This window comes from Trematomus bernacchii, unplaced genomic scaffold, assembly GCF_902827165.1.
Source record: "Trematomus bernacchii unplaced genomic scaffold, fTreBer1.1, whole genome shotgun sequence".
NCBI classification, from domain to species: domain Eukaryota; kingdom Metazoa; phylum Chordata; class Actinopteri; order Perciformes; family Nototheniidae; genus Trematomus; species Trematomus bernacchii.
Window position 1 is genome coordinate 777777 of NW_022987807.1, and position 13861 is coordinate 791637.

General features: G+C 39.0%; 1 protein-coding gene across 1 annotated transcript in view; it reads right to left on the reverse strand.

Annotated features, from left to right (window-relative positions):
• Positions 1-13861, reverse strand: part of zdhhc8b (zinc finger DHHC-type palmitoyltransferase 8b) — a 90534-nt gene that overhangs the window by 5901 nt on the left and 70772 nt on the right. The window contains exons 3-9 of the mRNA XM_034150883.1: positions 11055-11212; positions 9982-10154; positions 9138-9240; positions 8394-8485; positions 6121-6253; positions 4064-4169; positions 291-397 (exon numbers count right to left, since the gene is read on the reverse strand). Coding sequence (XP_034006774.1) covers positions 291-397; positions 4064-4169; positions 6121-6253; positions 8394-8485; positions 9138-9240; positions 9982-10154; positions 11055-11212 — 872 coding nt within the window. The remainder of the gene's footprint in view (positions 1-290; positions 398-4063; positions 4170-6120; positions 6254-8393; positions 8486-9137; positions 9241-9981; positions 10155-11054; positions 11213-13861) is intronic.

Consider the following 13861-nt stretch of genomic DNA (forward strand, 5'->3'; position numbering starts at 1 on the left):
GGTGGTGTTAATTGGTTATCTTGCTGAAAAGTATCTTGAATGTTTGTTTCCCGTACAGTTTTTGTCTGCAATCATCAAAACGAATCCCATCAGCTTTTTGTAGAGGGCACCAGTGGCATGCTCACTTCTGGGTCAAATAAAAATATACCTTATCCCTGCAGATATCAATTTCTCTTATGTACATTGCCTTCATCTATCTATCTATCTGTCCGTCCGTCCGTCTCTCTATCTATCTATCTCTCTCTCTCTCTATCTATCTATCTATAAGTGCCAAACCCCTCATGTCTCACCTTCTCTCCAGCGGGGTGGTAGTGGACTTTCGGCATGGTGCCAAGGGACGGTCTGAACTTGTACATGGCTGGAGTCAAAGGGTGGGTCTTACCAGAGAGAGAACTATCTAGAAAAAACACAGAGAGAGAAGAGCAGAGTTAACACCGTGCAGGAAACAGAAACTATTACAGCCGCTCTGATTGAAAGTCAGTCTGGGAGAAATGACAACACCTCAGAGATGAATCAGAGAAAAGAGGCTGTCGGGATTGAGTTCTTAAAAACACAAAAAACACTTGCTATTCCTGCAAAGTGAAAATAAATCAGAGTGGCTGGGTTGTCAGACTGTAAGAGACCATGTGACTGATATTAAACACATTTCAATCCTGCAACAGCATGGGGTCCATTCATGACAAAATACACCGTGGATTAAATAACATTTGGATTAGCTTGTGTCTATGATGCAGTTTGAGTACTTTGCTTAAAAACTATTAAAAAAGTTACTTTCCATGTCCTGCATTTCTATTTCTTTGTTCCTTTTCGTCTACTTCATTTATTTGATAACTCTAGTTACTTTAAAGATTAAGATGTAATACAATATAAGTGAACAATACATTTATGTGGTAAACGTTATTGATACATTGGTGAACATTACAAGCTTTCCCAGCAGTTTGTATAGTCAAAACGAAACCAGATGAAACAAACAGATGAATGCATCAATTATTAAAATCCAATAGCATATTCCAATAGCATATATATACACTGCGGATTACTTTGTGTACCTTTAGGATATTTTGAAGCTATTATTGTTGTGCTTTTATATAAGAAAATGTTGAATGGATGACTTTTAAAGGAGATGTTCTATGCTGTTGTATTACTAATTGTACTAAAACCAAAGATCTGTGAACCTCTGCTCTGAGGGATATGCAAAGTCTACTCTTTACACCTCTTCTGAGTATTCTAATTTAAAGGGGACCTATCATGCAAAATGCACTTTTGTACGTCTTTTATACATGAATATGTGTCCCCGGTGTTCCAGGGAACTCACCAAGTGTCAGAAAACACAACCCTCTCTATTTTCCTCCATACCCAAATCTCTAAAAAAAGGGGCTGCAACGGATCTGATAAAAACTGATCCAGATTTGAACACTGTCCTGACGTCAGGACGGTGGCGCTACGGCTATTGGGCCAACTCCACCAATCAGGAGGAGACAGCCACGGCCATTGCCGTTCGAAAGCGCTGGAGACGCTGTAGTACATATGCCAGGCCAGTAGATGGTGCTGTTCTCACAGAATCTGCCCTTGCAGAGCCAAAAAAAGTGCAAATTGAGCGAAATGAGGCATGGCTAAAATGCATGATCTGTTTGGTATTTTGAAAACAGAAACGTATAAATATGCCTTATATAGGTATGGCCCTACAATATATTATTTAAATATACCATGATAGGTCCACTTTAAAAAAAGGGAGGAAATCCATTTAAGCCGGCTGCAGTTCTTTGAAGTACCAGCAGGGTGTGATGTTGCTCCATGGAAGAGCAGGAAGTGTTCCCTCCCTGATATAATGCAGCATGGCACTGGAGATCCTACAGAATAGATGTATATAACTGACACCTCCTATTATTAAATGCATCACATTTAAGACCATTCCCTCTCTCACTCTCATACAGGATATGTCACAGTTCATATTTCCACTCATTGTTTTAGTTACAGTCCTGATTCTACACCTTATTCCTCTCTCATCCTCCATGAGGCACAGCTCTGTGAAACGCCACCAGACAGGAGAGCTGGTGATTCATGGTGCGATGATTCACTCTGAATTCTCTCTAAGATCTGATTCAGTGAACAAATCTGGCCTCCTTGTTACAAATCACGGATATTCTCCGGCATGAAAAAGGCCAATGACCTGACACTGGGACATTTATCACGCTAAATTAGAGGCAATCACACACTGGTGCTGTACAGAGGGAGCTGGGGAGTTGCTGTATTAATACCAGCTGTGATGGAAATTGAGCTAATCAAGGTTTTTAAAATGTAACCCTAAAGAAATGTTATCCTGAGGTATTGTGATCCGAAATGAACAGATGTTTTAAAGAGTCCTCTCCTGCTGATGTTCAGGTGTATATCAGTATGGTAGTGTCTCTACTTAAAGAGTCCTCTCCTGCTGATGTTCAGGTGTATATCAGTAATGTAGTGTCTCTACTTTAAAGAGTCCTCTCCTGCTGATGTTCAGGTGTACATCAGTATGTAGTGTCTCTACTTTAAGAGTCCTCTCCTGCTGATGTTCAGGGGTATATCAGTATGTAGTGTCTCTACTTTAAAGAGTCCTCCTCCTGCTGATGTTCAGGTGTATATCAGTATGTAGTGTCTCTACTTTAAAGAGTCCTCTCCTGCTGATGTTCAGGTGTATATCAGTATGTAGTGTCTCTACTTTAAAGAGTCCCTCTCCTGCTGATGTTCAGGTGTATATCAGTATGTAGTGTCTCTACTTTAAAGAGTCCTCTCCTGCTGATGTTCAGGGGTATATCAGTATGTAGTGTCTCTACTTTAAAGAGTCCTCTCCTGCTGATGTTCAGGGGTATATCAGTATGTAGTGTCTCTACTTTAAAGAGTCCTCTCCTGCTGATGTTCAGGTGTATATCAGTATGTAGTGTCTCTACTTTAAAGAGTCCTCTCCTGCTGATGTTCAGGTGTATATCAGTATGTAGTGTCTCTACTTTAAAGAGTCCTCCTCCTGCTGATGTTCAGGTGTATATCAGTATGTAGTGTCTCTACTTTAAAGAGTCCTCTCCTGCTGATGTTCAGGTGTATATCAGTATGTAGTGTCTCTACTTTAAAGAGTCCTCTCCTGCTGATGTTCAGGTGTATATCAGTATGTAGTGTCTCTACTTTAAAGAGTCCTCTCCTGCTGATGTTCAGGTGTATATCAGTATGTAGTGTCTCATACTGCCTGTGCTGCAGCACCTCTTTTCACCCTCTGTCTGAAACCAGAGCCCAGTCTGCTCTGATTGGTTAGTTGGCCGGCTCTGTTGTGATTGGTCAACCGCTTAGAGATTGTCACGTACAATGTGTTGGAGCGCGAGCAAATTAAGGATAAAGTGTGTTATAGACTTCAAGATAAGGGTGCAATGGAATAAGGTCATGTTAGGGAATGCAGGTGTCATAGCATAATGATTTAAAGGACAATCATTGATCAAGTAAGGGGTGGGAATTAATAAACATTTGCTTCCTCCTACTCCCTTTCGGACACATATGATTTATTATTATTATTAATATGAAGACTTTCTTTTGTTGAATATATCAATATTATCATGAATGTGGATAAATACTGTATTTTAACAATACGGTATTCTGTTTTTCACATTTTTTATTTTTTATTTGTTATTTTTTTAATCTGTTCGAAATAAAGATTGAAATTAAATGGAATAGCAGCAACAGAAATAACAGAATAAGAGTAAATATAGGAACAAAAAGAAACTAAATTACCTGTTGTCATAAGGTCACACTCTTATACCTTTCAGTGTGTGTGTTTAAGTGGATTAAAGTGTGTCATGGGGCTTTTTACGACATGTATGTGTTTTATGCTCTCTTGTAACTCTTTAAAATCAGTATGTTACTCACTGCACGGCGCTCACTTGTAAGAGGCAGCCATGCTTACAATAATTAGGATTATTATATGAATATTGAGTTTCATCGCCTCACTCATCACTCTACGGGCAGACAGGGATGATTTGATGACAGGAGATAGAGAGGAGGTATGATGTTATGATGGTGAACAGAGGCGGGCTTTGTTCCTCACCTTCGCTGGAGGTCAGCTGGCCCTTCAGCTGGTTGTAGCGCTCGGCTTTGGGCGGCAGCGGCGGCTGCATTTCTTTCTCATCCAGACCATCCAGACTGGTTTTAGACTGCAGGGAGGAGAGGAAGGTGTTAGAAGCATCCAGAAGAAGAATATGAAATAGAGAGGAAGCATGTGTTACAGCGAGGGATCCATCAACATACTCTCACAGACTATAGAGGCTTCCAAACCTGCAGAACTATAAGCAACCGCATGTCACTTCCGACAAAATGGAAACTATGAAATGATCTCAGTGTTGGATAGACAGTTTTGTTTCTCAATTAGGCATTAACTTGTTAAAAAAAGAGTGCTTCAATCATCAAGCATTGCACCTGGTTTAACCCTCCTATTGTCTTCGTTCCCCCCCCCCCCTTACTTTGGTGTTCGCGGTCAAATTTGACCGGTCCTGTTTTAACTGCTATTACATTAACACAAAAACCATTAATCATCACCAAATTTCATTTAACAGCCTTTCAAACTGTACATATTGTATCAGACTACTGGTACACATGAACAACTGCAGTAAATATACAAAGAACAGACACTGAACATGTATTGCGTGTGCCAGGTGTGATCCATGTGGGGGGATGGGCACATAAGAGGGGGGGGGACACATCTAGAGTGTGTGGTTGTGTGTGTGGTGTGTGTGTGTGTGTGTGTGTGTGTGTGTGTGTGTGTGTGGTGTGTGTGTGTGTGTGTGTGTGTGTGTGTGTGTGTGTGTGTGTGTGTTATCTGATCCGGATGGTTACTAATTCCTTTTCTTTATGGCGGGAACACCATGGGTGTTTCAAAGTTGACTAAATCATCCAAAATCCAATGAAAGTGGTGATCAGCAATTGTATATGTTCAAATGTCTACTGTGAAGGATATCATAAAGCCTTAATGCAATCGAATGTAAAACAAAAAAGTTATGATTGATGAAAGTAGTAAATCGGTCAGATTTGACCCGAAGACAACAGGAGGGTTAAAGCCAACATCAATACAGCAAAACCAGAGATGTTGTCTATTTAATTTCACATATTCTTCTTTCTTGTCCAAATCTGAAGCAGACATTATTCAGCAACTCGTCTGCTGACAGTAAATGATCTTGTGTTGTGCTAGGAGTAGGTAATATAGCCTGGAGCTGCTAGCCTGAGGCAGAGGTGCTGCTCAGCTCACTTCTTGATAACTCCACAGACCCCTTTCATTTTCTTAATTGTAGCCTTCAGTCCTCACTGACCCTCGCAGCTATGCATCAGACTGTGTGCAGCTCCCTGTGGAGCTCAGAGAGATGAATACAGCTGCTTTACATATGCTGGAGCAGGCTACTCCCCAAGACCTGTAAACACACTTTGATGTGTAAAACTGTTGGAGCTCTTCTTTTAAAGTCAGAGGACATTTTTCTTTTTCGCCCCTAAGTTTGTTTGCTGTTGCAGAAAACATGAGAAAAAATAAGAATTGGATCTTCTGCTTATATCTATATATTTAAAAGGGGATAAGATGCTTTTTTTTTTCACAGGAGCTCCACGTGAGGAGTGTATTTTACAGGTACATATGAAATCTGTTATGCATACTTAAAAGGACCCTCAATTACGTCCATCAAATATTTCTAAGTTGGGTTCAATAATAAATTGCATGATTTTAAACCAACGCTATGGCCTCTCAACCATTTCTTTATTGTATTTCTTTAAATAAAATGACATGTTTGTTTGTCTGTAAATTCACCGATATACACAAATGACAGACCTCAGGGGTCCAAGTCATTCCCTCCTATCAGTGAGTCACCTGGCTTTGACGTCAAGTGTCTAAAAATACCCTGTTTTACAAACAAGGATTTCTCATGACTGCTTTAGTGAGCGACTGATCCTTTGAGTCTTTCACTAGCAAAAAGGACCTGGGGATGCACTGGGTTTCACATTTCTGACGTGAGGCGGTGAGGATTAGGGGAGCTGAAATGCTTAAACCCCTGCAGAAGAAAGACCTACTGTGCGTCAGTTAAATAATGGAGTAACAGGTAGATGTAGTAATTGTAATAAAGTCACCTTGGAGCTGATGATGGTGCTGTGGATGCCGTTGTCGCTGATCTTGATGGTGATCTGTCTCTCTGAAAAGTCAGGTCTGATGAACGGGGGCTGAATTTTGACATGGGGCTTTTTCTTGGGGTCCAACATGTACCTATTGAAAAAAGAAGAAGAAGAAGAAGCAACAGTCATGAACAGAGTACCAAATTCACAGTTTTAAGTGTAGCCATCACATTTGAACTGTCTAGTGCCTCACTGAAAGCAACCAGGATGACAAGTGTGCAGCTCTGAAGAAAACAGCACACAATGTACTATTACAGTTCTCACATCAAAGTATAAATACTCAGGAGAAGGAGGAGGAGGGGGGGGGGGGGGGCTTCTTGACCGCTGAACAGGAGAGAAACATTTACAGCAAACTGAATTGACATCTTCAAATCTTACTGCACCGTCTTTAGAGCATCACCTTTGTTTCTACATCAGTAATACTCTGTGTTTCATGTACTGGCTGTGGCGCAGTGGACTAGTGCGTTAGTGTTCGGATCAGGGGGGCACAGGTTCAAACCCCACTGCAGTCAGCATGTCCTTGTGTCCCTGAGACACTTCACCCCAAATTGCTCCTGTGGGGATTGCCCACAGTATTGAGTACGTAAGTCGCTTTGGATAAAAGCGTCTAACATGTGACATGTAATGTGATGTAATGTAATGTAATATAATGTACCTAAGGGTGAAAGAAATACTCTGAAATGTGATAACTTCAACTATTATATATACTGCCAGGTTGCTTAATCTATAAAGATACAATATCATTTAGAAGTTAATCTGAATAAACAGCTGATTAAAGCGTTAAAATAAAAGTAGTAGAGTAAAAACTACAATAGCAGCTTTAAAATGTAGTCAAGTAGCATAAAGTAGCATAAAATGACTAATAGTAAAGTACATCAAATTGCACTTAATTACAGTTCTTGAGTACATGTACATCGCCAGTTTTTGTCACATAGGATTACATGAGAATATTGTAGTATATACGGACATATGATATATATGTATGATGTATTATATTGTATTTAGGTGACTAAAACCATGAATGGGTTAACAGAAAACCTCATTGGCAGTTCCAGTTTCTTAAATGTGAACATTTGCTGCATTTGCTTAAAAATATCTTTAAATACTTTTTCTCCGAGTACTTTAACTCCTAATACTTTTAAAGTACATTTTACTACTTGTATTTAAATACTTTTACTTAAGTACCATTCTTGATGCAGTACTTCAACAGGAAATTGAGTACTTTACAGTGTTGTATTGGTCATTTTACTCAAGTAAAAACTCTGAATATGTTTCCCACCCCTGCATGTATGAACACATGAATACAACATATGGAAATGCACCATAAACATTACTAGTTATTGATATGCTGCAATATATACTTCACTATGAACCCATGTTTTCCTTCCAGAGACACACAGTGCAGAGTACAATGGTGGAATAAGTGTGGTCCCATTTGGCGTTATAAAAAACACATTTCAAACACAATTTACTGGCAGAAGAACAGCATTAAAGTGAGTCGTCCGGGGCCTTTTCATAATTAAATGGCTGTCAGTGTTCAGTAATTGCTTTAATATTTAATGGCGGTGAAGCTTGGGGAGTGAAACATGGGATGTGTTATATCATCCAACACATTCAGTAATGAACCTACATAAAAAGCCATGTTACTCAATAATTAAAGCTGATTTCCAGGTCGACTAATTCCTGCAAACAAGAGCTCATTCGGTCGTTTTAACTCGACAGTTCACTGAATCAGAAACCTTCCTCAGGGCGGTGCAACAACTTAACACCGGCATGTCCACACACCTGCTGTTATCTCTCCGCAGTCAACACTGTTGATTTTGATAGAACAGGAATCGTCCCCATGGGTTTTAAAACTTGTGTTTGGGCTTTTAGCGAGCGGTGTGTGTAAAAAGCCTCGCTCTGCGCTCTGTTTCACTTTACTGTTGATCTTTCAGACTGATTCAATTCTCTCTGCCATCTGCCGCGCCCCAAGGGTTGCTGGCAGCAGAACAACACACACACACACACACACACACACACACACACCCAACACACAACACACACACACACACACACACACACAACGACGAGGCCACCACACACCACACACACACACACACACACACACACACACACACACACACACACACACACACACACACACACACACACACACACACACACACACACACACACACACACACACACACACACACACACACACACACACACACAGAGAAGTATCTTACCTTGGTGCCAGGGGACTGCATAAGACATAATCCACGTTGCCACAGCAACCTCTGGTGAAGGGATTTACTCCTCCACGAAACTTCCCCGTCACCTGAGGATCACAACGCCTCGTTATGAGCAGAGGAAGGCCACGGTGCACACACACACACACACATATATATAAAACAGGCTTGCATACAAACAGGATGACTCATTCTGTTAGAGCATCAGATAATAAGTGTGCATGGGAATCATTTCTGTCCGTATTATAATTGCATTATTCTCCTGTATGTGTCAGATCTGTGGAGAGCAGAGGTTTGCTTTGTTAAGATTCTCCGGATATTTCCCTAAAGCAAGCAGTGTGTGAGTGTGTTGATTTACGCTGGATAAACAGCCGGTGAATTGTGTGTGTGTGTGTGTGTGTGTGTGTGTGTGTGTGTGTGTGTGTGTGTGTATGTGTGTGTCTGTGTGTGTCTGTGTGTGTGTGTGTGTGTGTGTGTGTGTGTGTGTGTGTGTGTGTGTGTGTGTGTGTGTGTGTGTGTGTGTGTGTGTGTGTGTGTGTGTGTGTGTGTGTCTGTGTGTGTGTGTGAACTGTTGATTTACACTGGATAAACAGCCGGTGAATTGTGTGTGTGTGTATCTTTATGTGTATGTGTATGTGTATGTGTATATGTGTATGTGTATGTGTATGTGTGTGTGTGTGTGTGTGTGTGTGTGTGTGTGTGTGTGTGTGTGTGTGTGTGTGTGTGTGTGTGTCCTCTCACCTGTTCGTTGGTGGTGCGCCCTCGGGCTACGAGCACCATGTGGAAGCCAGTGAGCCCCAGGACTGGAATAAAGAAGAGCCCCGCGATGCACATCACCACCAGACTGCACCCCAAGGTCAAGATCAACAACAACACAGAGTGACAAGAAAAAACAACCACAAGTTCTATAACTATAACTTGCCACTACTATAGACAGTAGAATATCTTTCTGAAAATGTAATAAACAACCAAGTCAATAATAAAAAGAAGCAGGGTTTGTAGTTGGATTTCAAGTGGTCTTAGCCATTGTTGGGCATTAGTGAACGACATGCAGAGGATAAAAAAGGTCCTTAGATCCTTTAGTTAAGTAAAAATAAGTTATACTACAGTGTAGAAATACTCAGAAGGGAAAATTCTGCTTACAAAAATTGTACTTAAGTAAAAACACAAAAGCATTAGCATCCAAATATACTTAAAGTACAAAAACTAAAAGTACTTGTTATCCAGAATTTGCGTTTTTCTTTCATTTTATTGTATAACAATATCCCTTTCTTTAAGCGTCTTTCAGCACTGTGAGAAATGTAAATATATATAATATATTAAATATAAATCTGATTTGTTTTTGTAGGGTTTTTTGCATTTCGATTTTTTGAATATACATTTATTTTATAATTTCAAGTCACATGTACATTTTGAATGTCCTCATTGGTTTACAAAGTACTTTTAACTCCCTTTTCTATGTAGTTGTAGTTAACCTAACTAGATTTCTACATAGAGTACATTGCTGTACAGTTCAGCTCCTTCCAGTGTAATAACAGCTTGCAGAGTTTTTTTAAGTGTCTTCCCCACAGTGTTGGAAGGATACGTGACGGTGGTGTGCAGCGCTGCCAGAGACTCTCGGTGGTGGAGGACGAAGATGAGGCCGGAGGAGAAGACGCCCAGCATGTGGATGCTCAGCGACAGCAGGAAGAGGAAGAAGTAACGGTAGTTCCTCCGCCCGATGCAGTTATTCACCCAGGGGCAGTGGTGGTCGAAGTCCTGAGGAGAGAGAGAGAGGAAGAGAGGTACACTTTGAATATATATGTAAGTTGTCCAAAAGGTATTCAATTATCGTTACGACCTACGCATTCTCTCTTACAGTTAGGGGTTAGGAAATGTTCCATTAAAGTATTCAATCAATAATGCTGTTTTCTCAGTTCTGTTTCTTGTAATTATTTTGTTTTCCATAATCCCAAATGTCCCGTATCATCAATTCTTATTTACAAGTCACTTTGGAAATAACTGTATTACTAGACAGACATCGAGAGCTTGTTTTTTGCTTTTCCTGTTTAAAAAACTAACACAAGGATTACATGCTGTTAAATTCAGACGAATTAAAATATGAAGTAATTTGGGATGTTTGGAATGTGTCACATATTACACATTCATTAAGTTAAACGGTTTGCTTTCAATGCTCGTTAAAGGTATTAGTGAAGCAGTTTTGTTAAACAAGGACCATGCACAAAATACATTAATCTCAAAAAGAGAAAAAAAGATTTATGCCAGATTTGAGCAAATTGCTAATTTCCCCGGGCAGATTAACAATCAAAAACTCTAAAAACATTACTTAGTGTCTGTCACACTAACACTTTTAAAGTACAGATCTATAAAATACAAATATTGGTGTTGAAATAAGCGATATGATTAAACCTGCTTTGCCTTATATCACATCAAATGTTCACAAAACAGCATCAGATTGTTAAGAAAAAACAATCTATGTGTCAAACCTGGAGCTATATATAGATTTGTATTATATTATATTTATTGGGTTTTTCAACATAGAAAGAACATACAGTCACACTCCTGGAGCTATATTTAGATTAGAGTGCCGGCATGCATACTGAACATACAAAGTCTCTCTGTTTGCACATTTGTATTCTCACGCACGCACGCACACACCTCCACGCAGTTGTCACAGACGCTGCAGTGTGAGCAGCGCGGCGGCCTGTAGAAGTGACAGGTGGCGCACCACTTCATGCGGACCTGGATGCCCTTGATCTCCACGTTTTTGTAGAGCGGCGCTCGGAAATCATCGTCCTTGTCCTCGTCCTCGTCCGCTGTTCGGAAACAAAGACAAACACGGACAAATTAACACATGCATATTGTGAAGTGTGAATCAAACAAGTCACAAACACCAGAGACGGCAAAAGTTCACATATCCTTTACTCAAGTAGAAGTACAGATACTCGTGTTTAAAAATACTCTGGTGAAAGTAGAAGTACTGACTAAACTACTTTACTCAAGTAAAAGTAAAGAAGTATGGGCTTTGAAATGTACTTCAGTAAAAAGTACCCATAACTAGCAGCTGTTTTAAAGAGTACCTGACCTCCCTTTATATTAATAGAACAATAATGTCATTGTTAGCTAATGAATGTTTCCATGCTGAACAACGGCAACATGACAACGTTTTCATTGGTCCCTCTTCTTTAGAGAAGACCAGGAAATGATGGATACACGGATCGTGTTCAAATCAATAGGCACGCAATGACTCTAAATAATAATGATCACGCCACCAAACACACATTCAAACTAAAGGAACCAGCCTGTTTGGAAAATGTGAGAAGTAGAAAGTACAGGTATTTGTGTTCAAAATGTAAGAAGTAGAAAGTACAGGTATTTGTGTTCAAAATGTAAGAAGTAGAAAGTACAGGTATTTGTGTTCAAAATGTAAGAAGTAGAAAGTACAGGTATTTGTGTTCAACATGTAAGAAGTAGAAAGTACAGGTATTTGTGTTCAACATGTAAGAAGTAGAAAGTACAGGTATTTGAGTTCAAAATGTAAGAAGTAGAAAGTACAGGTATTTGTGTTCAAAATGTAAGAAGTAGAAAGTACAGGTATTTGTGTTAGAAATGTAAGAAGTAGAAAGTACAGGTATTTGTGTTCAACATGTAAGAAGTAGAAAGTTCAGGTATTTGTGTTCAAAATGTAAGAAGTAGAAAGTACAGGTATTTGTGTTCAACATGTAAGAAGTAGAAAGTACAGGTATTTGTGTTCAAAATGTAAGAAGTAGAAAGTACAGGTATTTGTGTTCAAAATGTAAGAAGTAGAAAGTACAGGTATTTGTGTTCAAAATGTAAGAAGTAGAAAGTACAGGTATTTGTGTTCAAAATGTAAGAAGTAGAAAGTACAGGTATTTGGGTTCAAAATGTAAAAAGTCAAAGTCAAAAGTCATCAGAAAAATAAGTAGTGGAGTAAAGTACTGATACCAGAAAAATGTACTTAAGTACAGTAACGAAGTATTTGTACTCCACTACTTATTTTTCTGACGACTTTTTACTTTTACTTCTTACATTTTGAACACAAATACCTGAACTTTCTACTTCTTAGACCTCTGACAAACACAGAGAAAAGTATGGTTATGATTTATGAATCCATTTGACAGAGACTACAGGGGAGCACGTTAAATATGAATGTTCCCCTGCTGTGAGCTGTCTGCAGAGAGCAAACACTGAGAGAAATCTTTATAGATGTGACTTTTCATGCCTTAAATATAAAGATTGATTAAAAAGCACACTGGAAACTGATTGGTTTAAATTCCCACAGACGTTATCAGAATGGAAGATTATTTTATGGGAATTAAATCTGTAACCCTAACGGAGCAGTTGCCTTTCTTTCTTAGACCATTTGGGGAGTAGATCAATTCTTCTCGTTTTTCATGGGATTTTGAGTGCTCTACAATACTACTTTTACTCTTTATCAACATTGTGTCTGACAGCAAACATGTCCTCCTGAGCAGCGAATATAATTTCACTATCATCAAATTGAAGATACAGCTTCCTTTGAAGTCAATTCAAAATTAACTACAGAGTATAATCCTGGTTGAAATGTATGTTAAAGAGCCTTAAACATATTGTCCTCAGTGATTCGGTCTTATCTTAATATTTGTTATTTTTGATATTTGTAAATGGAGCTGCTTTGTACCCTTTCGTATCAGATTGGCAGATCGCAACGTACCATATTATATCCAATTGTATCGTACCTTATTGTATCGTATCCTATTATATTGTATCGTATCATATTGTATCCTATTATATCGTATCATATTGAACCGCATTGTATTGTAATGTAACGTATTGTGCCGTGTTGTATCGTATCGTATCCTATCGTATTGTATCCTATTGTATTGTATCGTATTCTATTGTATTGTATCCTATTGTATTGTATCGTATCGTATCACATCGTGTCGTATCATACTGTATCGCAACATATTGTATTGTATTGTATCGTATCCTATCGTATTGTATCCTATCGTATTGTATCCTATCGTATTGTATCCTATCGTATTGTATCCTATCGTATTGTATCGTATCGTATCACATCGTATCATACTGTATCGCAACATATTGTATTGTATCGTATCCTATTATATTGTATCGTATCATCTTGTATCCTATTATATCGTATCATATTGAACCGCATTGTATTGTAATGTAACGTATTGTGCCGTGTTGTATCGTATCATATCCTATCGTATCCTATTGTATTGTATTCTATCGTATCACATCGTGTCGTATCATACTGTATCGTAACATATTGTATTGTATCGTACCATATTATCGTATCCTATTGTATCACATCGTACCGTATTGTATTCGCGTGCTATATTATCACACCGTATTGTATCCTATTGTGTCCTATTGTATCGTATCCTATTGTGTCGTAACGCAACATATTGTATTGCATCGTATGCTATTGTATCATACCC